This window comes from Colletotrichum fioriniae (genome assembly GCF_027942845.1).
Source record: "Colletotrichum fioriniae strain IMI 355084 chromosome Unknown scaffold_9, whole genome shotgun sequence".
Taxonomy (NCBI): Eukaryota; Fungi; Ascomycota; class Sordariomycetes; order Glomerellales; family Glomerellaceae; genus Colletotrichum; species Colletotrichum fioriniae.
Genome location: NW_027076845.1, coordinates 181,488 through 205,927, shown reverse-complemented (window position 1 = coordinate 205,927; position 24,440 = coordinate 181,488). Strand labels below are relative to the sequence as shown.

At 51.7% G+C, this 24,440-nt stretch overlaps 6 protein-coding genes and 3 non-coding genes across 9 annotated transcripts; 7 read left to right on the top strand and 2 right to left on the bottom strand.

The window, feature by feature from the left end:
- Nucleotides 1-716: 716 nt before the first annotated feature.
- Nucleotides 717-2,051, top strand: N0V96_007522 (uncharacterized protein; the record flags this gene model as incomplete). The annotated part of the gene is made up of 3 exons (XM_053192850.2): nt 717-1,383; nt 1,673-1,869; nt 2,004-2,051. 3 exons carry the CDS (start codon nt 717-719, stop codon nt 2,049-2,051), a joined length of 912 nt encoding a protein of 303 aa, XP_053049790.2.
- A 1,995-nt stretch (nt 2,052-4,046) lies between these two features.
- N0V96_007521 (uncharacterized protein) lies at nt 4,047-4,771 on the top strand (the record flags this gene model as incomplete). The annotated part of the gene is made up of 2 exons (XM_065758050.1): nt 4,047-4,480; nt 4,744-4,771. 2 exons carry the CDS (start codon nt 4,047-4,049, stop codon nt 4,769-4,771), a joined length of 462 nt encoding a protein of 153 aa, XP_065613192.1.
- Nucleotides 4,772-5,170: 399 nt separating this feature from the next.
- Nucleotides 5,171-6,037, bottom strand: N0V96_007520 (uncharacterized protein; the record flags this gene model as incomplete). The annotated part of the gene is made up of 1 exon (XM_053192852.1): nt 5,171-6,037. One exon carries the CDS (start codon nt 6,035-6,037, stop codon nt 5,171-5,173), a length of 867 nt encoding a protein of 288 aa, XP_053049792.1.
- Nucleotides 6,038-7,604: 1,567 nt separating this feature from the next.
- N0V96_007519 lies at nt 7,605-7,726 on the top strand. Its single transcript has one exon. It is a non-coding gene; the product is annotated as a tRNA-Thr (tRNA).
- A 441-nt stretch (nt 7,727-8,167) lies between these two features.
- N0V96_007518 (uncharacterized protein) lies at nt 8,168-11,332 on the top strand (the record flags this gene model as incomplete). The annotated part of the gene is made up of 1 exon (XM_053192853.2): nt 8,168-11,332. The coding sequence occupies one exon, from the start codon at nt 8,168-8,170 to the stop codon at nt 11,330-11,332; it is 3,165 nt and encodes a 1,054-aa protein (XP_053049793.1).
- Nucleotides 11,333-14,841: 3,509 nt separating this feature from the next.
- On the top strand, nt 14,842-16,431 carry N0V96_007517 (uncharacterized protein; the record flags this gene model as incomplete). Its single annotated transcript, XM_053192854.2, has 5 exons — nt 14,842-15,110; nt 15,168-15,189; nt 15,240-15,562; nt 15,613-16,008; nt 16,059-16,431. The coding sequence occupies 5 exons, from the start codon at nt 14,842-14,844 to the stop codon at nt 16,429-16,431; spliced, it is 1,383 nt and encodes a 460-aa protein (XP_053049794.2).
- A 2,154-nt stretch (nt 16,432-18,585) lies between these two features.
- Nucleotides 18,586-18,698, top strand: N0V96_007516. Its single transcript has one exon. It is a non-coding gene; the product is annotated as a tRNA-Arg (tRNA).
- A 101-nt stretch (nt 18,699-18,799) lies between these two features.
- Nucleotides 18,800-18,905, top strand: N0V96_007515. The gene has a single exon. It is a non-coding gene; the product is annotated as a tRNA-Met (tRNA).
- Nucleotides 18,906-19,201: 296 nt separating this feature from the next.
- Nucleotides 19,202-20,999, bottom strand: PNS1 (pH nine-sensitive protein 1; the record flags this gene model as incomplete). Its single annotated transcript, XM_065758049.1, has 3 exons — nt 19,202-19,519; nt 19,576-20,589; nt 20,673-20,999. 3 exons carry the CDS (start codon nt 20,997-20,999, stop codon nt 19,202-19,204), a joined length of 1,659 nt encoding a protein of 552 aa, XP_065613191.1.
- Between the last annotated feature and the right edge of the window lie 3,441 nt (nt 21,000-24,440).

The window sequence follows — 24,440 nt, the reverse complement described above, 5'->3', positions numbered from 1 at the left end:
GGAAGCAAGCTTTCTCCTTCGCAAGCGCTGAGGCTTTGCGGAGGTATCGGATGTGGGGAAGGCGAGGGCACCGCGGCCGAGCTGTGCGCCGTGCGGAGGCTATCCTTCATGCTTCTGTGCTTCTCCCCCTCATCCGATACCCATGTTCTCCCCTTCCGCGCCAGCGTTTTGCAAAGTAACCCTCCTTCTTTCTCGGAATGTGTAGGGATGGTTCATGCAATCTTTCTGCCGTTTGCTTGCTACTTGTTGTAGCAGGAGAAGAAACCAAAAAGTCAGCTCTCCAAACGCTATGACGACACGATGGTCTCCAACAAAACGTTTCCATTGTCTGTGAGCGGATGTTCACTGTTTCCTCTCGGTGGAGTGACCTGACTGGGGGGTAGAGAGCTCTCTTGCTGTTATATAACACGGGAGCTGTCGCACGTTTTGACGTCTGCGGCACGAACACATGCACGCTCGGTTGTGGGCTTCTTTCGTCTGCAGCTCAGCTCATCTTCGGTCTTTGGAAATCTTGAGATCACCAACGCCAAAAGATACTCGGCATTCATAGCGAAGCACTAACGGAACGAGACGAAATACCCGCGAGGAACATCGAGTCGAGCAGCGGGAACAACCGACAGACGCAGGACTAAACTAGTCACCGCGGGAGACGGGTTTTCCGCCAACGAAACGAAACGGAACGAAACGAAACGTGCCGTGCCGACATGCATTCGCCAATGTCAAGCCTCGACCACTGGTGGTGGCGCTTCCTAGAGAACCACGTCTACCGCATCCCACCACCACCTAAGCGCAAGCGCATGAAGCCGATGCAAGTTCTCTGCGTCGGTCCACCACGCAGCGCTACCGAGTCCCTGCAGCAGGCTTTGCTTGCGCTCGGGTACGATCATACCTACCACGGCTGGGATATCGTCTATGACGACCCGCCGATTCCTGCGACGGGATGGGTGAAGCTTGCTCGGAAGAAGTGGTACGGCGGCAGCGGGTCATCGTCACCGAAACGTAAAGGAGGGAAAGAGATTGATGACCCATCATTGGAGGGCGACTGCCAGATCACGGCTGAGGAATTCGACGAGCTGCTGGGCCACTGCGTCGCGGTGACGGACGCGGCGGCGAGCTGCTTTGCGGCGGAGATGATCCGAGCATACCCTGAGGCCAAAGTCGTGCTCAACGTGCGGCGGGACCTTGACTCGTGGCACAAGAGCGCGGTCAAGACGTTGGTGCACGTGAACGAGAGCTGGAGCTTTTGGGTGTCGAGTCTGTTGGACCGGGAGGCGTTTTGGGCATGGCATGTCTATGAGAGGTTCTTGTGGGCCTTATTCTTTCGGGCGCCGGATGGTGACATGGCGAGAGCGATTAGGAGGAATGGGAAGTGGGTTTATCGTGGTGAGTATTTTTCTTCTTCTCGTCTTGACTACTGCTTGAGTGTCGGTTCGATATTGCTTTTGGGGAAACAAGATTTTTTTGTCTTTCTTTTTGTTACGTTCAAGCCTTTTCCATTCCTTCTTTCGAGCACAAGCCTTTTGTGCACGCGCGTCACTGGAGTCTTATCTGGCCTTGAGTGGATGCTCGTGGTCTGATCTACGAGACCTCCACCGACAGGACAGACGCACATCTCGCGGCAGGAAAACCTCTTATGGAATGACCGGGACTAACGACACGTAAAAACGCATAGAACACTGCGACATGATCCGCGGCATGGTTCCCCCCGATAGGCTCCTCGAGTGGTCCGCCGATGAAGGATGGGAGCCCCTATGCAAGTTCCTAGGTAAGGAGGTGCCCGATATGCCGTTCCCGCACGCGAATGCTGTTGGGCCGGGTGGCGGGTGGAAGGCGAGGGAGGAGATGGCGATTAAGAGGTGGATTGAGGGGGTATTGACGAATTTGATATTGATGGGGATTCTCTTTGTTGGGGGGTGTGCTGTTTGGATCAAGTACGGGAGGTGAGGACGACATCTATGTGAAGATTGGTATTAGAGTAGACTGGGTTGGAGACAGTATCATAGTGCGTTCCTATAATGTGGATGATGCGGAACATGCTATGGAATGCCTGAGGCGGTTGCAGAATAGTTGCTCTTGAGGTCGTCACGAACTGGGGACAGACATCGTAGTACGAGATACCAGGTCGTGCCTTAATCAGATGCTATTATGACAACTTGACTTGCTACGTTCAAGTTCTCAACCACGGCCCGCAGTCTCGTCCCTTATTTGAATGGAATGACTGATCAACATCATTGCCGCGATATTGTAATATTCAGTGGCCGGAACGTTTATTCTGTTACCGGTTGGCTGCTCACGGCCCACGATTTCGGAGTTGTTCCTGAGCTCAAACGTCGACGGCATTTGAGCAAACTTGCTGCTCTATCCGTATTAATTGCTGTAGTGACCTTTCAATGGGATGGTGACGGAGATAGATATGGTATCAGTCGTATCTGCTTTGAGAACCTAGTCAGAAATGGGTTTGTTAGGCCAAATATACCAACAACACAACATGCCCTCAAGGTTATGGCGGCCTGCCTGATTTGGGGTATGGAGGTTTGTCCGAATCCAGGAACAAGAACATTTTTTTGGCGAATAACAACATTGCAAGGGTGGCGGCTTCCATTGTATGGCATTTATACAAGAATGCTCCTCATCGCACCTCATTGACCTTGAAGAATATCATGATGTAAGCGTATGTCGGATTTACTTGAACCGATTTGGTCCAATTCTTTCATTCATTGGCAACGGCCTTTATCACTCACCTATGATAGTTGATCTCTCTTGGCTTTGTTGTTGGAAAGGGACCGTGGTGTATTTCCCGCTCGCTCCCACGGTTGATGATAATCTAGGAAGGTATACGGCAACCTCCACAGCCTGATTGGCTGGAGATCTTTGTGATTGGAAGATATCCACGATAGTGTAGGCATCTCCGAAACGTGACGATGGAGTTCCTCTAACACTTGCAAACCGTCTCCTTCAAGGTATCGAGACAGCAGGTATCTCCGAAATGTCAATAGGAAGCTCTTATTAGACCCTTCAGTCCCCGCAGCAGCTAGATCATCTTGAACTTCATTATCAAGCCAGTTGATCTAAAAACTAAAAATCGCCTGTTGTATTCACTTCTAAGAAATTACGTTCCCGCAAGTCGCCTTCCAGAAGTTGGAACCGCCCATACCTTCACGTCCACCTTATGACTTTCAGCAACATATTGGTCACCGAACAGATACGATCAGACAACAGAAACAATGCGAGCAGGACATCTTAGTGATGCTCACTCTCAAGTTGAGACGGAATCATCGCCCTCGGCCCCGACGTCAATATCCAGTCTTCCGACAGAAATCATCGAGAGGATCGCTCATTGCGTCGATGTTCGAGTGGTGGACGACATATACGCACTATGTCGAACGTGCAAAGGCTTTTATTATGCCTGCATTCCCATCTATCACAAGAGGGTAGTTGACAGACACCCTTATCTGCTCAATTGGGCCACCGCACTCGGCAGACTAGATCTCATCAAGAGGTTCCTCGAAGCTGGGGCAAATCAGAATGCGAAGATTCGTGATCTGGATACTACTAGCCGAGCGCTGTCCTTTCCACCGTTTCTTATTACTCCGGCAAACATCTTTCGGCACTTCTTCTACCAAGAATTCGATGAGATCTTTGTGACGCGTTACCACAGAAGACCGGCAGCAAAAACACATCGCCTCCGCCGAGCAATGCCCGACGAGCTTTGTTTGACGCCGCTTAGTATCGCTGTCCACCAAGGCGACTACAAGGCCCTCACATTACTGTGCAAACACAAACCCAATTGGAAGATGCAACTCAATCCTTATCTTCTCGACGCAGAAGGAAACATGAACGGGTTATATTGGCGTCTCTGCGATATGGCCTTTTACCACAGCGACGAAGATATGCTTCTTCGAGTCTTGCCGACAGTGCAAGCAATCGGCTTGCGTTATCTCGCTCTCGTATACACGAGACTGACATTACCAAGGCTCATTGACCGAGACTTTTTAAGGGTGACGGCGTTTTTCCTCCGGCACTTGTCTTTCAATCACAACGAATACATGATCATTGGCAATTATTTTTTCTTCGGCGCCGAAGTCAATGCAAAGTGGATGGATATGGATGGCCGCACCGCTCTGATGCATGCCTTTTGTCTGTCAACCGAGACGACAAGACGCCCAGACTTCTTTGCGGATTGGGCCGCGCTGCTGGCTCTTCACGGGGCCCGCGTCGACGAGGACCGCGGCTTGGGACACACGCTTCTCATAGAGGCTTGCTACATGGGCCTGTTCGACCAGGCCCGTGTCCTCCTCTCGGTCGGGGCATCGCCAGTCACAGCCTTCCTTCGCGCCGGCTGGCCGGTAATGGCCAAACGGGCTCTCTCTCAGGGCGGCTTCTACCACATCAGGTGCAACGGCAACGGTATCCCGGTCAAGGACTTCACACCCCTTGAGATCGCGTGTCTGCCGAGTATGCACGCCTTTTCATATGGGTTGTTGCGCTATGATACAACGAGAGTCGACGCCCAGACAGAAGCCAGAAGCCAGGCCTGGCGCGCGTCGAGATTGGCGTTCGTAAGGTCCATAGCTCCGACTCTGACTGGCGCTTTTGGGCAGAGAATCTTGCGGACGGCGCTGTCTATTGCTGCTGAGCTCCGGGAGGTAGACGTCGTTCGTGCCCTGCTGGAGGCTGGCGCTGGGCTTACTGGTGGACGATGGCTGTCCCATGGCAGGATTGGATACTGGCCCCCGCTTGTAGTTGCGCTTCGTACGTCGGAGGTCTTTAGGTATCAACGAGGCGATGCTAGGAAGACGGCCAGAGTGCTTCTCGAGAGCGGGGCGGACGTGAGAGATTTGGACAAATTTCCGGACGCTTTGTGGAATTTTGATGAGATCTTTAGGATCCCTGCCTCTGAGTACAAACGGCTAGTATGATAGCCAGGATTCTTGAAGTCTGGACGTCGGGAGAGTTACTTGCAGCGCATACCGTTCTGAATAGGAAGCGCGGAAGCTTGTTTAGGCAGGTCGTTGGTTCACAAAAAGATATTGTGAGGTGTTTGTAAGGCGGAGCATAAACTAGGTATTAGTACTAGATAGCTACAAGGCCCGAGGTTTCAAAGAAGACTGGGCCCAATGATACTAGTTGAAGTCCCGCCCTTGACCGATCAACCACCTCGTAGAAAGTTTTACTGTCCAGCCTTGGGAATTTGACCCTGTCTCAAGACTTTGAAATGGCTACCTCCCACCTTTCGGAACTTCAGAATCTCTCTCTCGGCCTGAAGAGGAGTCTGGAGTTCCGGTGTGACAATGAAGCGCCTTAAGCTCTGGAACGGTACCCGTCCATCTTCAGACATTTCTTCCAGCTCATCAAAAAGATCCAGCTGATCAATCCTATAAAGCTCTTGGCCCACCGGATCGTACGTCCCCTCGAATCTCTTGTCGTCCAAGTCTGACAGCTGCACCTCTATTATCGTCATGTTAGGGAAGTGCTCCTTGAGAAGCCCAAACACAAGCCGCCAAGATGCCTTCTCTCCCTTGTCTGCATTCTCGGAAGGAGCGTGGCGCGCGTCAACCTTGACGTGGTGGATTCTATCGCACAGATTCCTCGGCATCGCCCACTCCTCGGATGCGTTCCATCGGTGAGTCGTCAGTACGGGTCCGGGGCTTCTGTGATTGCCCGTCCAGCCACGCTGAACCTGCTTGGAACCATCCCAGTCCAAGAGAATAGCGTCTTGAGCTGCGTTGAATGGTACAGAGAGCGGATCCGGTTCGCCGAAGAAGGTGATGGCCAGCGCTCTCGTCTCGCGGCTAACGGCGTAGAGGGGGATTTGATGCCAGGACCTGTACGAGCGAAAGTGTGCTTGCGGTCCCCCTCTCCACTCTTCATCCATCACTGCGAAGCCCTCCATGACGATTGGGGCCTGTGACGAGAGCAAGATCTTATCTCTGAGCTCTTTTGGTAGGTCCATGAACAGGGGGAACGTAGGCGGTTCGGATATGTCGACTTCCTTCCTTGTCCTCTCGCCTTCGTCTTCTGGAGAGTCCACTACCATGCGGAAAGGTTGATAGCTTTTGGGGAGGCGTTTCGGATGATAGGGATGGCATCTCATATGCCTTCGGGCTTGCAAGATGAGGCTGGGCCATCTATCGCGGTTGGTTGCATCTATAGGTATATCCAAGTCGGTCTTGATCCATGGCTCTACTTCGTCGTACGCATTCTCAGAAGTGTCATTGCTAAAAGAGTGCGACCCTTGTGAAGCCGCGTTGGACCAAGTCGGTTGGAAGAGTCTTGCAAAGAATGATTTCGCCATTTCCTGCGATGGTAAGGTTGAGTTGTCGGCGTAGATGTGATGATGACTTTAGAAAACCGACTTTACGGTCGACGGACTTCCCAAATAGAGGGCATATGAGTACTTGCCTTCGTACGATACATCTCGACACGTATGGTTTCCGAGTCAGTTCTAGGCAGTCGTTGAAGTCAAGGAGTCGATTACTAATCGACCGGCTCCCACTGAGTTTCAACGATTATGGACCGTATGACCATACGACAGGGATTCAAAACGTCAAAACATGTAGCGCGCCCTAAGCTATAACGCTTGCTGTCACAAAAGGGACTTTGTAGTCATGCAGCTTTAGCGGATATGACATAATAAGCCATAAAAATTCTATACATAAGATCGTGGCTCGTGTCAAAACAGTCAAAAAACTACTTAAATATTGGTGACCGGGGGTTGATGTTGGAACTTCTCATTGCAAAACACCAGGCTTTTGTCAAAGCCTTACTTGCACGAGTCTCTCAAGTGACTAATTCAGTAAAATATTTTTCTTGAGAGGCTTTGAAATTAATTGCTCCAGAGCTGACTATCCGGTGAGTGTGTGGGCGATACACCGCTGGCAGGTTACTTGTAAAGAACTGAAGATGCAAAAATGAGCTGTCTGTGGCATTATGTAGGACCACCAATTTTCGAACTCGCAACCTTTCAAGGACCCCATTACGCGTTAATACCTCCACCACTAGGTCATGTACACTTCAGATGCTGCTCATACCTTTTTTCTGGGCTCTCAGCTCTAAAGGGCCTTGGGTTGTGGTTTATTCGTAGACGTTTATTCTACGTGGTAGCTAGGCTGCGGCGCGGACCCGAGAATACACGGTAGGCTCCACTCAATCATAGGAGGTATTCGCGGTGGTGCTCCAGTAGTGTCCACAACATTGTATCCAGTCAAGGATGCGATCAAGTACATTGAGCTTATAAGCAGAATATGGGCCAAGCCATTGTACCGCTGACGGTCACAGCAACTTCACGGATGGCTTAACAGGCAAATACTTCTTAGAGGCCAATTTGCCGCTTACCACTTACCTTGTATATCACTCAAGATGTCGAGAGGAGATGAACGAGTTTACACACAGGCACACTGCATACTCAAAGCAATCACTGTCCGAAGTGAACCAAGCCTGCAATATCTGTTTGTGTTAGTGTCAGAAGTAGGGGATGGAGTGTGAAGCCAACTCAACCCCTGGAAGATTTTTATCACAATCGTATGGCGAGACGAAAGAGATTGGAACGAGATTCTCCGGCTCCACATGATAGTCCCTACCGTCCAAAACCTTCATCGACAACCGCCCGAATGGCTCAGTGGTAAAGCGTCTCACTAGTATCTCCGTCTGCCTCCGGACTGTATCCAGTCATGAAGCGATTGTCCCCGACATGAGAAGATCGCCAGTTCGATTCTGGCTTTGGGCAGTTTCCCTTTTGTCACTTGTGGTAATCTACCTGCAGCTCACCCATGATTTCGTGTTGCTGTCATAGAAGCAAAATTTGACGTTGCCATGTCGATGCACAGCCACAGGCACTCTCCCCTGGTAGTGTGGCTAGACGTAAATTTTGCCGTTCGTAACTTCTCATGAAGTTCTACCCCCGGTCACTGGGTCGCGTGTTGCGCCAATCAACGCCTGGATTAGATATTAGGGGTCATCAATGAAGAGATCTCACCAAACCGTGAATTTCAGAACGCAGTGTCTCGTCTCACAACCTTCTTTTCCCACCGCCATCACTTGTTCCTGATTCCGTGAGTAAACGTACCGCTCGCACTCTTTTCTCTTGCGCTTGAATCAATCAATTAGTCACTAGGCAGCCGGTGGAATAGCCCACCAGCCGGTTGTCGCAGGGCCGGCAGATTTGGCCATGACGAACCTGCACAACCTCCCTCCGGAGGTCAAGATATTTATTGTCAATGAATTGGCGCGGCAAAAGACCCTTCTCCCGGGAGACGATCCCATCGGCTACGAATATGCCGACGCTCAGCTTGCTGCACTTGCGGCGCTAGCCCGGACGAACAAATTCTTCAATGTCGTCGCAACTCCACTGCTGTACGAGAACGGCGTGCGCCGCCATCCATATCTGTTATGTTGGGCAACCGACATCTCTCGCGTGGGAATCATGAGAAAAGTGCTGCGCACTACGCTGGCGGACCCCAACATTGCAATGATTCGATTTCAAGCCGAGTATAGTCCATGGGACCCAAAGGCCGAATCGTCAAAAGAGCTCTTCTGGCGTTTCTATCGACGTGATGGGCATCGTTTCCAAGATCAGGCAATGTACCAGGGACGGCCAAGTCGGAGGCATACTACGATGGACGCGACATGGGTCCCCAACGACCTCGAAGATGAAACAGACGAGTTGGCAGACTTACAGGGGTTCCTATGGGGAGGGATCGAATCTGATAACGATTGGAGCTCTTCGTCTGATGACGATTCTGCGTCTGATGACGATTCTACGTCTGATGACAATTCTTCATTTGATGAGGATTCTGTGCCTGATGGCGTGGAATCGGGGAACGAAGAAGAAATCGAGGGTGAGGAAGATGCCCGTATTGTCGCAGATGACGGTCTGGCATCGGAAGCCTCTTCCATTGACAATTTCGCCGATGACAATTCTCCTGAAGACGGTTCCTCAGAAGACGCTTCGGTCGCTGATGACTTCTCGGATGGCGAAGACGTCGGAAGTGAAGACGGCCCCGATTTGGCTGCAGCTCCTGAACCTGTGGCATCGTTCCCTCTCTTTCCTCTGCCGGATGTTGTTGCTGAATACGACGATGACTCAGACTCGAATGAGTCCGGCAGGCGCGAGATCGACGTTAGCCACGTCATGCACGAAGGGTACCTCCGGTGTCCGGAATATGACGACGAGGACATGGACAATATCGACATCCTGGGCATGTATTGGATGCCTGTCCATATGGCTGCCAGGATGGGCAACATGGAAGCTCTTGAGTTGCTTTTAGAACACGGTGCACTTGTGAATGTGTCTTCACAAGGCTTTTGTCGCAGCGAGTGCCACCAAGTGCCGGGACCGGCTTTATATTGGGACCACTATACGGTGGGGTATCCGGCGTGGACACCACTGCATATTGCCTTGTGCCACGGACAGATTGACGTGGCTAAACGGTTGATGGAGCATTGTGAACACCTTCAGGAACGACTTCTCAACAATTCAGAAACAACAGAACCATGGCAGGTGCTCCCTAGATTCATTTCCGCCATTCGTCACGGCCACATGGACCTTGCAGAGTGGTGTTTGCAGCAAGGGTCGGAGAGAGATGCTGTCAATGCTAAGCAACCAGGCCTCAAAGGTGCGACGTTGCTTTGGAGGGCATTCTGGGAGGCGACTGATGCGAAGAACTTTGAGGCGGCTCTGAAGGTATTGCTGCGCAACGGAGCCGATATCAACCACGATCTCGGAAAGGGCCATACCATGTTGATGGAGGCATGCCTCTACGGACTTTTCGACGAAGCCATTACACTCATCAAAGCTGGGGCCAAGGTTGACATCACTTTCGATGAGTTCAATAGACGTTCCCTAGTCGGATTATCATATCATGAGAGGAGCATCCGCATACCCTTCGGAGTAAAGAAATGCGGCTTGCTCGAAGTTTGCTGCGGTCCTACGCCCGTTATACGCAGGCCCGATGGATTCGCACGTCCGACCATGGATTCACGACTTCCATACCCCAGGAGACGCGGTCCAGATTGGAAGACAGATACCTCAGCGCAACGTGAAGTCATCCGTCTTCTACTGGACTCACCAGCGCGAGCGATCGGAAAACGAGACCCGTTACAGATCGCATGCTTCTCACACAACGCCACGACACTATCGACGCTACTGGAATTGGGCGTGGACGCCTCCAGCGCTAGCACCGACAACCTTACACCACTTGAGTGTGCGACCCTCTCATCTCGCTGGTTCAAGAGCAGAGAATGGTTCGATTCGTACTCAGAATGCATAGATTTGTTGCGCCAGCATCTCAACAAACGTCCGAAAGGCAAAGATAGACCCAGATGCAACCAGGCTCTACAGAACGTGATGAACAGCGGCATTCTCGACCTCGACACGGACTATAGTCGTCGTATTTGGGCTGCTTTGGTGGAACTCGTCACACATGGGCTTGCCGATGGAAACAGTCCGAACGACCAACGTTTCAAACTCATGACAAGACTATTCTCTCATGGGTTCGGTATGTATCAGCTCGCACTGAGACTTTTGAAGCACGGTTTCAAGACACCGACGAGGATCGAGTGGGACGCCATCTGGGCAAACATGAACATCAGGGTTCAAGCGGCACGAATCGATCCTCGCGACAGCTTCGGCAGCAGCAAAGAAGCTTACAGGTTCTGTAAGGCGATGGATCCGAAGGAACGTTTCTTGAAAGATCCCTTCTTTCTCGCTGTTGCAATGGCTGCTAAAGAACAGAGCCTTGTGGACGCATTAGTCAAGTATGGCCGATATAAATCAGTGTGGATCTCATACCCATCGTGTATCGGCTCACCAGAGATCCCATACGTCCCGGTCGCGGAATTGAGGTTTCTCAGACAATTCGAAGATTTCGAACCGCCCAAATCAGTTGAGGCTATCGATGATGGCAGCGACATTGAATGCGAGCCAGATACTGAGAGTTGCTTGTGCACTGGCACCCACATACCCGATTGTTACTTTTCTCCAAACCCCAAAACTAGGAATTGTCTCATGTTTCTCAGTTTGAGACATGCAGGATGGTCACTCTTCCATCTCGCCATTCGGTTCCGTCAATACGGTGTCATCAAAGTGCTCGTCAAACAAGCCGCGAATATAGTACACGAAACGACGAATAACGGTTGGAATGCGGGCTACATCATGTGCGTCAAGGAATGGTTCGATGAGAAGATTGTCAAATTTCTCCTCGCCCATGGAGTAGATCCGCATGTCGGAAAAAGTGGAAGGTGGACATCTCCTCTGGATTATGCTCGTGAAGAAGGCTCAGACCCCCGTGCAGTCGGACTGATGCTTGAGGCATATCCTATCGCACAGAACTAGGCCACAAAACATCATACGTCCCTCCACCGCCTCATCCAAGAATCAATGGACCCAGACAGTCTCTCTAGGAACATGAAGCTGGACCAGACGTTGCTAGCCTTTATCCGTTCTGATACCGCCATCAAAATGGTTGACAACGATGGCAACACACCTCTCGGCAATTTGTTGACTCTCATCCTCGATATCTATGAAAATGACGAGCTTCACAGGCATCATGCGAGGTGCTTCGAAACGATACTTTCCGCACTCATTGAGTGCGGGGCCGAGGCGGGCATCGTCAACAAGGCAGGCGAGAGCGTGCTAGACTTGTTGGAGCGGGTGAGGGGGCTCGATGATCCTCTGCAAGGCATCCGGCTTTCCCTTCCTGAAGACTGGACTCACCCGAGCTCTCCCAAGTCATGGTGCAGCGTAACGCTGCCAGTATGTAAATTTAGTAAGGCGGAGGTTTGGAGACATGTATTAGCTTGCGTCTGCGGATCAGCGAATGGCATCTTGGTCGCAAATTTCTGGAGCCTAGAGTCGCTCGGTTTCTCGTGTTCGAGTGGAAAAGGCGGATACGGCGGTGAGAGGGCATATCCCGTGCGGTCTATTAGTGGAAACCAATTAGAAGAAATATCATCATTGCGGGGGAATTCAACGACTTTGCTTCAGGCTGATCTCGATGTACATTAATATATAGTAACCGTAGATATTCCATGTAGTACTATTATACTCGGTGGTGCTAGATTCGTCTTGACGTTGCTTACTCTGTTCAACGAAAATAATCTGGTCATTTTTGGTTCAAGACGGGCACATTGTGAAGGTTCAGAACCGAGCTTCTGCCTTTGCCGTCAGTTGTCTTTTTGTGGGGAAAGAACAAAACAACAAGATACTTCATATTGAAAGGCCCGGGGCCAAGACTAAGAGGGAGGTGTCAAAGACAGCGTTAGTATCAAGTTGGACTACCATCATCCTCATAATCCCCTTTCAGAACTTGGGAAGCTTTGACGACCGAGACGTAGATTTCCACCCTCGGATGAGGGAGCGCGTCCAGTTCAAGTTCGAGACCGGACAAAAGTCGACTCCCGTCTTGGTATCCGCCGTCCGACACGGGACTCTGGGCAATGGGATTGGTAGCTAAGTATACAAGAAAGCAAGGGGGTCGGTCTCGTTGGTAGTGGTTCGGCCATTCTGCGCATCTGCAGGATCCTATATGATCCTGAGACCTCTCCATCTCCCCCGGTGATACCACGTGCCCTACATGTCTGGCCACGTGATCACCCGGTACGTCAGCCAACAGAAAGTGAGACTTTTGATGAGGAATACTCGCTCGTTGAGAGACTGGTCCAGCATGGGTTCGACATCAGCCCTCGAGATGGGAAACGACGAACGCCATTGATGATAGCCTTCGAGAAAAGGCGACTCGCGATTTGCAGGAATCTCATTAGGCTCGGCGCCAAGCTCAGTCGCTCAGAAAACAAGCAACACCACAGAAGAGTGGCTTGGAGAGACGACTTGGAGTAAGTTTGGATGCAAACACTGAACAAGAGGACATGGGACGGCCAGCCATTCCATACTGAGACGATTTTCGACTTTTTGTCTAGCGAGGACCTTGGCCCGGAGAAACGTCCAGTCCGAGACGTCTTCTATCGAGACACAGCGGTGGCCGCCGGTAGAGATGATGTTGTGGAATGGCTAGATCGGCGGGCCCTAGCGTATCGCATGAAGAATGATGAGTGGATTGGTCAAATCTGAAGAGGCGTGAGATGATTGGATGAAGGAAGCAATAAGATGCGTTTGATGATGTGACGATTCGTCTTCGCGAGATGTGAAGTTCTATGGGTAGAAGAGCTGAGATAGAAAGAGAGTGGCCCATATCAGATGGAAGGTACACGTGTCCAGGCATTCCCGAAAGCCTCGAGGTGCTGCATGTAGGTCACCGCTTGGCTCTACGTAGTTTTCTGCCTCCAGGTTTGTCAGTGGGAAGCCTCTTGTGAATCACGCGGTTGTTTCGCCTGAGATCTTGGAAAAGTTTGGGGCTGGTGCGCCTATACCATTCGACGACGTCAATGATCGGCCTATTACTAGGGTACGATCAAGAGCATGGCGTGGAAGATGTCAACCTCCTTGAAGAGTCTCATGGTCTCAAGGACCATGTTGATTATGGCTTTACTTCAGTCTTGTAGAGCATCCGCATGACCAAGTACCTTTAACAGAACATGGGGTGGAGGAATGTGTCCAAGACTCACCCGCGCATGAGACCCTTGCCCACTTTTACACTTATACACTGGAGCTGGAACAGATATGCCAGTCATCATCGCAGTGAATGCCTCGTAGCATCAAAGTTTGGCGAGCGGCTAGTGTTGCTACATAGTATCCATTACCTTAAGTAGAGGGTGCTTCGGCAAACGGGTGGTTTTGCTCCGAGTTTTCCTTATCCGCCGCCCACCTTGCCGCCAAAGTTGGCGACCATACTTGCGGATACCTCGCAGAAGCGGACTAACAGGCGAGACTGTGGGGGAGGGGACCTGTGAAAAGGACAGACTAAGTAGGCACTCGCAGAGGAGACCATGGACCAGCGGGAAGTGTCGAGATACTTTACAGATCGTCCTGGGCAGTGAGATGTGAAGTAATGTCTGGAAGTGACATCGAATGTCGTCCAACCACGAGCATGCATGCAGGCTTATAAGCGAACGCCGAGCATTGTAGATCTAGCCAGGTTCGAAGTCGACCGCCTCGCGAGCTGGTCGATCATGGTGCATGGGTTTGGAAGTGACAAGCGGGGTAATCACCCGACGGGAGCGGCCCGCCGATCAGTGTAGTGGAGCAATGTGTAGACGCTGGATATGCACAAAGTAAGTTACTAGAATGCTGAACATCCTATCCTCCCTAGACGCGGAGGAGGTCAGATAGCTCTACATGATTCAGCATGTTCAGGAGGAGAAAAACCAGTAAAAGCACCTCGGTCAGTGCTCAGTCCAGTAACATGCTTAAGCATATAACTACCTAGTTGGAAGTGTCAAGTATAGAGAGTAACGCAGTCTCACTTGGTTGCGAGGAGATTACACAACTTGGCGCGAGTTCAGGCCATTCTCCCATTGACATCACAACCACATATAGGAAAAGTTTCCGGAGTTAAGGCAGCGTGGGCAGCCACTCGCTTTCGTCTCTGATCCTTTCTCACCGCTACACGTCTTACACTCAGCTGCTGCGAGTCCGGATCACGCTCCGTTTTCGAAAACGCCAGCAGGAGTTATGCACTAGTCTCAGACGCCCGGGACGGCCATCAAGCCATTGAGAATACAGTTGATACATGCAATTACTTTTCCCTTCGAGTTGCTTCTACATGCCATCATCCAAAGACCTTTGAATGAATCGTAACATGTGCTGCCTCTCACTCTCCCAGACGTGTATAAGGGGCCTACTATCTTATGGAAAACCCTAAGAAACCTTCAGTCACAATTATTCTCAACCATGTACTAAACCAGCCACTTTCAAACACAGTTCAAGCATCTTTCAGATATCTCAGAATGACTACTCCCCAGGTCTCCAAGGCTGATGCTGACCTTTGGCTGGCTTACGGTGTCAAGCTCAAGAACACTTTCGCTCAATCCATCACCCTGAGCGGCAATAACCGCTTCTACGTCGCACCACTCTCTTATGCAGGTATAGCGGCCGGCACGAAGGTGAACCCAGCCATCACTAACAACGGCGTGTATGTTATCGGTGACTCGCTTCTGAGCCTCGACGAGCCAGTCTTCCTTCCTGGCCAACAGAGCTACTTCCAACGATGCCTCTTGTATGTCACTCTTCTCGCCCTTTACGAAATATCTCGCTAAACACCAGACCATAATAGGTACCCTAACAGCGTCGACCTTGTAAGTTTTTCCCCTGTCGAAGTGCTAATGAACTGACTAAACACTTGCAGCACTCGGATAAGAATATTGGCGCCAAGTTTCGATACAATGATGCGCAGAAAGCCGCCCAGGCAGCGCAGAAGTCGTATCAAGACGTCAAATATACCGCCATTGCGGCCTGGAAGCAGGATGTGACTGACCAGATCATCTCTGACTCCTTCCCTCAGTGGTGCATCCAGAACTATCCTAAATTAACATGGGCGCAGACCTCTAGTCGCGCTGCCACCGCTGCCGCAGCTGCCGCTTCTTCCGCCCTGGATGACCCAATGGCTCCCGTCGTGAGTCAATACCAGTCAAGTCTCAATGCCGCCAATGGCACAACTGCAATCCCTGGGTGAGTGACTGAACGGCTTAAGGTTCGGGGGTCTTTTCTGATCTCATCAGCGTGACCATGACCTGCTCCTCTGCTAGCGCCGATCAAATCTCTTCCGGTCAAGCTGGCACCCCCGATGCTCCGCTCGAGCGTCCCGCGTACACGATCCCTGCCCAGTACCTCCAGGTCGTTGACGGCTGGATCAACACATTCACCCAGAACTCCAAGACACCCACGACGATCACGTTCAAGGCGAGTGACGCCAGTTCGTCATCTTGGCAGGACCTTGGTCACTCCAACGACACTGTTCAGGTGACCGCACCGTACTGCAGTTTTTTCAGCGCAACATACACCGAGAACAACGTAACTGTGACCAAGAATGTTACCGCGGAAGAAGCCGGAGCTGAGTTGGAGGTCACTATTACCGCTACTGGCTTCCAAAGCTTTTCTATTGCCCCCGGAAACTGGTAAGTTAACCCCATCAAAATTTGAGAGGCAAACGGCTGAATGGTACCAGGAACCCGAGCCAGCTTGCTGGTTTGCCCATCGTCGCCGACGCCGATCCCAACCTTAGCAAGCCTATGGCGGTTGTCAACCAGGCAATTCTCGCGTACGGTGTTGGCATGGAGGTGAAGCTTTCTTCCTCCGCCGCATCCACCATCAACAACTACATGGACAAGGCCAGCTCCAGCGGTGGCAGGGCGTCCATCTTTGGCTTCAACATCGGTCTAGGAGGTGACGCCAACTCCACTCAGACCTCAACCACCACCTTTGACCAAGTCAAGAACGCCAGCTCCAGCACTAGTTTCACCATTCCCCCATCTGACAACTCCAACCCTACCTTGTTGGGTGTCTTTGGCCAGGCCATCCCTCTTCCCAACAAAACATAGAAGTAGATGTTGTTAGGGTAGGTCTTCCCACTGATTACACCGTTGGTGCCAGTGAGCGCTTAGTGATGGGTGGTGAGCGCTCGGCGATCGTGAGTGATGATAACAATGATAATGTATTTAACGTCCGTACCTAGTCGAGAGGGACATGTTGGGCGAGGCCGACATGGTCTATGCTAATTATCGAAGTATCTTACGCGTATGAATGATGGAAATGATGGCGTTGGTACACAGTACTTCAGTCGTCCCTCTTGATACACCTCTCCTGTGTAACCGACTGCGGCAAAACCAGCCTGCAGCTCGCTATCCAATCATAATGAGGAACGTCACATCGGCTGCATTGCTAAGTCATCAGAAGGGAACAATGATCAGCCGACGTTGGGAGACTGTTGGATCTTGTCACTTCAGCCGATATCCTGCCGAGAGGAGATACGTACCTACTGCCAGTTGCTTTCTTGAGGGTGGCCAGCAGGTTGAAAACGAGGCTTGCTAGCTGTACAGACACTCCTATTGGCAAACGCGTGTGGAAGGTCCTGGACGCGTCTCAAAGGCATAAATTGGCTCGGCCTGTCGTCTTTCCTTTCCCTCCCTCCCTCTTTCTTCTTCTTCCTTTCATCATTCTCCTTTCCTTCTATCGGCTGGGGGAGAACGAGGCAGCGGTGCCTTCCTAGTCAGCGTTTCCTTTTTTCTTTCTTGTTTTGCTTCGCGAGAGCTTGGAGTTCAGGCAGTGTCCGGGACACGCTTCGAGTAGATAGAAAACGCGTCGTAAGAGACGCGTCAGGTAAGACACGATGGATCCATTTCACGTAACCTTAGACCCAGAGGTGCTGGAGCGCCTGGTCGCTAGGATCGTGGCCGAGGTCGCGAAGCCGCGGCCTGCGGAGATGGCGGGGGAGAGTGGCTGGTCGCCCGTCAGTCGCAAGTACGGCGCCTGGGCGGTGATCGGGACCCATGAAGCTGGGGGCTTCATGTACAGTAAGTTTTGGCATTCGTGCCGTGGGCGTGTTGAGAATAGGTGCGTTGGCTGATCTTATGGGAAAGGGGTGACGGTGACTGCAATCGGCAACGAAGAGCGTGTGGACTCCGTGGTGAACGTCGAGCGACGTGAAGCCAACCAGTCGAATGAACAGCATGATGAAGATGTTGACATGACTGACGCCCCGCCGATTGAATCGGCCGAGGAGGGGAATGTGTTTACTCATCTCTATTCAGGAGGAGTAGAATCACTCATTCGCAGCTTCAAGGAATTGGCGATTGACGATTCTGATTGGATGGAAAAACTCACCTACAGAGTCGGGCAATTGAGAATTGCCCCTCACCAACCGTGCTCTCATGAGAACACCCAAGTGGGAGAGACATCTGAAGATGTCAAGATGGCCAACAGTGACTGGTAAGTTGCTGAAAACCGCGTCGGTGACGCGTGAATGTTGCATCGGATGATGTACTATGCCCTCCGGGAGGGAGGGAGAGGGGGATGGCAGCCAGCGTTGCGTGGTACAATCCCGAACGCGTGAGCTTGAAAATGGCGCTTGGATTGAAGGAGCGGAGATTCCGGCTGATTGGCAGTCGAGGATAGGCGAGCTCGAGGGAGGAGGGACCAGGATGTAGGACGGGAATTAGGTGAAAATTGGTGAAGATGGACGCGCTATGCGTGCTTTAGTAGTGGCAACCAAACTGAATGAACTTGTGGACTTGATTGAATAGCTCACCTGAACTTGCAAAGCGTCATTCCCATGAACTGCCGCTATGATCCAGCATTGATACGGGGTACTCGAGGTACCCCGAGAGCCCTACCTCCCGTAAGAACCCTCCTGTGAAATGTTAGCCGCCATATCACCACGCTGCCATTCTCTTCCGAATGCCATTCCGACCCCGCGTTCCCCACCCAAACTCACCATCCGCAGACCGCCGGCCCCCGCCTCCGATCCGCTCGTCACCGACCCGGCCACCCCACGTCCTCAATCCACCGCAACACCACCGGCCGGCCCCCATCGTGAAAAATCTGCCTTCAAGCCCGAAAAACTCTTTGCAGAATTTTCTTTGCTCTCCAAGACTAATCTTTTCCAGCGGCAGCCCCGCAGTCCCATCTCCTCTCTTTCATGAACTCCAATCTTGCTTCGTCTCCCATCAAGCAGTTCCACTTGGATCTTCTTCCAAGGCCGGTTGGCCCAATGGCAAGGCGTCTGACTACGATCCCCTTCTTCCCTCCTATCGAGAGTTGAGAGATTCGTGTAATCAGGAGATTCTGGGTTCGACCCCCAGGCTGGTCATTATCTTTTGCTCATCCGGGTCCCCCAACAGTTCTTTTCACCGTCTCCATGGCCCTGAGGGTCCTTGGTCACCTGTCTATCTCCAACAGACATGAACAGTTGTCTCTATGGCTCAGTCGGTAGAGCGTTGGTCTCATATCAAATACATATGACTCTAGAACATCTAGAGATATCCAAAGGTCGCAAGTTCGAGCCTTGCTAGGGACATCATCTTTTGTTGTTCGTTGTCTTGGATATTCTTTTTGCATATCGGTTGTTTGACGAGGTTGGTGGGCAAGTCTGATTGCTGCTCCAGTCAGTGATAAACAGGAACCGCATCTCCCACGGCGCAAGTGATTCCAACATCAAGGACGTATTGATAAAATGCCATTTCTTCATTAGTACTAAGTTCATCGTCCAAGTGGACGGAATGCACTTCTCTTGGGGTATTCAGTCTCTTCCACCACCTCTCCTGAACCTCTCCCCACTGGCTCACACTCTCACACACACAATTATGCTCCACATTAGGCGTGGATAGCCTGCTGAACCTGAGGGTACACGCGAACCATCTCGTCGTACAGCTGAGGGTGATCGCGCATGAGAACCTGGGGGTCCCACGCAGAAGCGACGAAAATGGTATCGATACCACTCGAGATCGGCGTCGTGAAGACGTTGGCGATCTGCAGGCCGATAAGGAAGGAGAAGGCCACGACCACAGGGGTGTAGTTGCCGCTCTGGTTGTAGGCGGGGTTGGTGAACACCATGTACAGGTAGGCAAGGAACGCGCAAGCGTAGCCGATGAATGTGGCGCCGAAGGAGAGGACGGGGCCGATGAGGCATTCCTGGGACACGTTAACCTACTGATACAATAGGAAGAATGCTGTAGGGAAGTACTCACGTTAACAAGTGCGTCGATGCCGCGATCCTTAATCATCTTCCAGGTATCCTTGGCCGCGGGGATGTAGGCCTTGCCGTAGAGGGCAATGTGCGAGAAGGCATATCGGTTGAGGAATGTCACGGCCCAGTCGAGCAGAGAGATGAGGCAGCTCAAGATGCAGAAGAGCACGTACGAAACAATGTTGCCATCCGCGGCTGACTGCTGTTGGGCGACGGAACACAGGTGGCGGAGGAGGTTGATGATGGCGACGATCAAGCTGCCGAAGCTGATGGAGCCAAAGCTGTAGGTCAGAGAGCGCTTGAGCGCGCCGCGAGTCGCACCCTTAGGGAAGTTGTTGACGCAGAAGTACCACGAGCCGTAGACGCCCGAAATGGTAACATGGATGACGTTCTTGAGCACCTCGGAGATCCAGTACATAGCAAACGTGATGAAGACGATCAGCCCAATGACCTTGCCTTGGCTGCACTGGCCACTCCTGCACTGCGGGTTGTCCTGCGACGGCTGGTACTTGGAATAGGTCGCGACTAGGGTGACGGAGTACCAAGCTGCAAAAGCGGCACCCAGCATGCCACCGAGGAAAGAGACCAGGTAGACATGGCCATACTTCTTAGAGACCTGGATCGAAGTCTTGAGCATCAGGGCGGAGAAGGGGATGCGAGGGATCCAGCTGATGAAGGCGAAGACGAGGAAGACGCCAAAGATGAGGAAGACAATGCCGCCCGAGTAGTACTTGCGCGAGAGCATGTAGATTGCGGTGACGAGGGCAAAGACGATGTTGAGGATTCCCGTGACCCAGATAAAGGCCTTGGGGAACAAGCGCGCCATCCAGACGTATGCATAGCTTAGAACGATTGCGACCGCGAGAACGAAGGCGAAGAGGACGATTGTGTTGGTGCTCAGGCCAAAGGTATTACCTCCGTCGTAGATGCCGCCGCCATTGAGGCCCTTTGTCGCAGAGTAGCCGGATATCGTCAGGCCTGAGACGGCAGCGAAGCCAAGAAAGACGGCGAGGAACTGCGTGGGGTTGTTAGCGATTGAACACCATCGTATTGACGCGGTGTTGAGGGTGTCTGTCGCCGCGACAGGGTGTATCTTACCAGAATGGCAGCCCAGAGATCGTTCCACTTGGGCTTCTCAATCTTGAATGCCTCCTCAAAGGTGTACTTCTCGGGATCGTAGCCCTGGGGCGGCGCATTGTATCCGTAGCCGTTGCTCCCATTATCGAAGCCCTGCTGAGGCGGCGGGGGAGGGGGATAGCCTTGCTGGTAACCGCCCTGCTGGTAGTTCTGCTGCTGATTGTAGTCTTGTTGGTATCCGTTGTTATTGTTGTTATACTGCTGGGTATACTTTGCATCGTATGGAGGTTGCTGTTGTTGCTGCTGGCCACCGTAGTAGCCAGCAGATTCGCCGTAGGGTTGCGACATTGCTTCGACGACGATGCAATTGATCTCGTTTGTCGATCGTGGAAATGTCAGTCCGGATGGACGATTGACGAACGGTGTGGTGATTGCTGTCCAGAAGGCAAGTTCTTGGCGAGGTGAGGTAGGTTGGAAGAAAACAAAGCACAGCGCAGAGAGAATAATTAGAAGGGGTCTCAGTCTCTGATGCGGTTGGAATGAAATTCAATGACGGAGCTATTGGATCGACTAATAACGGGAGGAGCAGCCACCGCAGGCCGCTCTTTTCCCCTTTGGTCCCCTCTTTCTGCCCATCTCCCTCGCCTGTCTGTGTACTCAAGGTACTCTACCTAAGGTAGGTAAGGTAGTCCAGGTACCTGTGTGTGCGCGCTCTTTGCTCGGACTGTTCACTGGCGTAAGGTAGCGCAAGCAAGAACAATTGGAATCATCCAGTTGGTCTCCCAAAAGGCCTCCCACCTAAGGTACCATGCCTGCCCTGGATCAAACCATCATCGCATCGCAACTTCTCCGTAGAAAAACACCCAAACCCAAAAGGCCCCAACTGGAATCCATAAAGTAAGTTTAAAAGCCAATCCAGTTTAGCTCAGACCCGTGCGCGGTGCATAGTAACGTCATTGGGCAGGAACATCGAGACCTTGAATTTGAATTGGCATCGCCGCAGGGATTGGCACCTTCCCTCAGCTGCGCAGGGGTTACGCGTCGATGTGCCGTGCATCACGTGCCAAGGCTTGTCTGGGTCTTCCCGGTTCTTAATGTAGCGGGCCCCAATCTTTTGAGATTGCTTAGCTTATGTAACTCTTTCTTCGCGGTCAAATCCCCAAAGTTCGCGTGTTCTTGTCAACCTCCTGGGCCCAGATCATAACAAGACATGGGACGAACTAATGCGGTCTCAGAGGTCCAGGTACAGAAAATTAGTCGACAGCTCGACGGTTGACAGTTGACAAGTTGGTGGTGTTTTCCGAATTTCCTGTGGCAACCAGGCACAATGTGTATGTCATTGTCGACGGGGAACTAAACAGCTCATGACTGAGACAACTCCTCGGGTATCGGCACTTTGGAAACACCCCACTTTGAAGCTCGCAGCCACTCAATTCACTCAGGTCCAGGGCCAAGCGAGACGTCGGCCCAGAATCGTCTTGCCTTGGTGGCCCCCAAAACAAGGTCCCGCGACTTGCAGGGACCCCGTTGAATAAACACCAAGCTTGCTCCTCGAGCCTGGGCCATGGACTGATTGTCAGCCTGTGGTCTCTTTCACTCATTCAGTGCCAGCAACGGATGCAATCACGTCTCTAATGTGTTACTTATTAGGACTCAACGTCTGTTGGACCTCGGAATCGGAGGTAAGCTGCTTGGGGTACCTTAGCCAAGTACCTCATGCCACTCAAGGTACCTCTCATGTATCGTGCCTTGCGAAATCAGAGCCGTCCACCTTATCTTATCTGTGCCCGCCTTACTTAAGCTACCTGGGTCACATGACATAGACGAGTTTGAGGTTATCGCGATTTATCACCTCCTCTACCAAAATGCTCAGGTATGCAGGAGTGAAGCATGATTACACAATGGCTGTGCAGACTTTGGCTTCTTATTGTATCTTGTGCGGAAAATTTAGGTTACGGTGAGCTATTTGACCTTTGGATACTTGTCAATGCTGCCGTAACATCCTCTGCCCGCATCCGTGCCTCATTTGAAGGCACCGATTTTTGTAAGAGCATCCCCTCTTCTAGATCGAGAACATCTCACACCATCTACATTGTAAGACTTATAGCTTTCCTCATAGCTGATGTCATTCGCTGGCTCAGATGGCCACTGTGCTCGTATGCCTTGGTAAGATGTTCGCAATCTCAGAGGTTTGGCCTTACAAGCAAGCACCCTGATCTACTTTGAAAGTCGGGAGCCGCTCAGCAACTGTGTGAGATAGTCCGACGCATCGCTTCTTATTCCCAATCGCTTCGATATTGAATATCCGCGTAGGCAAGGCTAGGCTGCAGGTCGCCGTCGCCAAGTCTAGCAAACGACCAATGGCTTCGGATAGTGAATAGGACTATCCTAGCGACTTGCTCTAGAATCATTCAGGGAGCACAAATTGACGTTGGTGCGAATGTGAGGCTGACGATATCTACTCTGAAGAGTGAAAAGCGGACGGAGGTGGTGTGGCTGAGTTCCCGCGCAGACAGTCAACACCGCGGAAATGAGTTGACAATCAATTACAGTATTGGCACGCCATGCCAAGATACGGCCACCATCCTGACCAGTACGCGCGCGACTCATATCATCGGTCGGGTGCTATGAACCATGGATATAGACATTGGAATAGCAATGTTCTTATACTTATATACATAGAGAAGGACTTCAGTAGAATTCTTGCCAGCACAGACACATCTCAATAGTTGTTTCGCTACCACATTCAATAGACGTTTTCAACATGATCAACAACAATAATAAGCTCATTGCCGCTCTTCTAGCCAATGCGCTGCAGCTTCACCCTACATTTGGCCAGCTCATACCACCCCAAAAGTCTCTTAATTATCAAAGCCACGGAACCCATGTTCTAACCGATGCAGGCTTCTCCATCACCCCTCGAAGACACCGACGTCGTTCTCGATAGCCAGAATGTCTCTACTCAGTCTCTCATAGGACTTCCAGCTCAAGCACAACATCTTCCTGGAAAGACGCGTCACAGCCCCGACGTAGTCGGCTTCCACCAGGACGGCGGCAATACCAGGACGAACGACTGGGATGGCCCCCTCAGCGTGTCTCCCAACGTCTCCAGCCGGTCTATCGCCATCCCAGGCATAGCGACAATCGACTGATGGCGCCCTCCGTCTGCACAGATGTCGCGAAGCCTTACTTTTGCATCGCAGCCTTTGACCCGGATACCGTGAACATGCTCGGATCTTGGGCCCCTGAAGGCCAGAAATTGCTCTCTCCTTATGTCACCGTCGCTGGAGATTCCGTTATCCTACCTACGACGGGAAGGCACGTTTCCGAAGTCCAGAGACTCGATGATGCGAAAGGTACCACGTTCAGCGCTCTTCGAGACATCGACCTCACCATAACCTTACCTCAGAATCACGGCGTTGTGAGAAACCTACGGCAATCTGGGTTTCGATAGATACCCAATGCCGCTGGGGGGGTTTGATGGTCATCAGCCAGAACCATGGAGCACCCACAATTACGGAAGAGTCCAGAGCCCAGGTGGCCAAGATAGCAGACAAGCACGCGCGAGACTTGAGGACGAGAAGATACGTTGGTGGAGACGTGATGGTCATTGATCCTATGGTATTGAAAAGATACTTCGCTTCATACTAGACCAAAGAAGATAAAATGCCCAGCCAAAAAATAATTAAACCAAACTTTGCCGCCGTCCAAACCACGAAACCGTGAAGCCGTATCCCTTGCCTATCTGGAGGCTACCGTCTTTACCCTGTTATGAACGCCAATGAAACC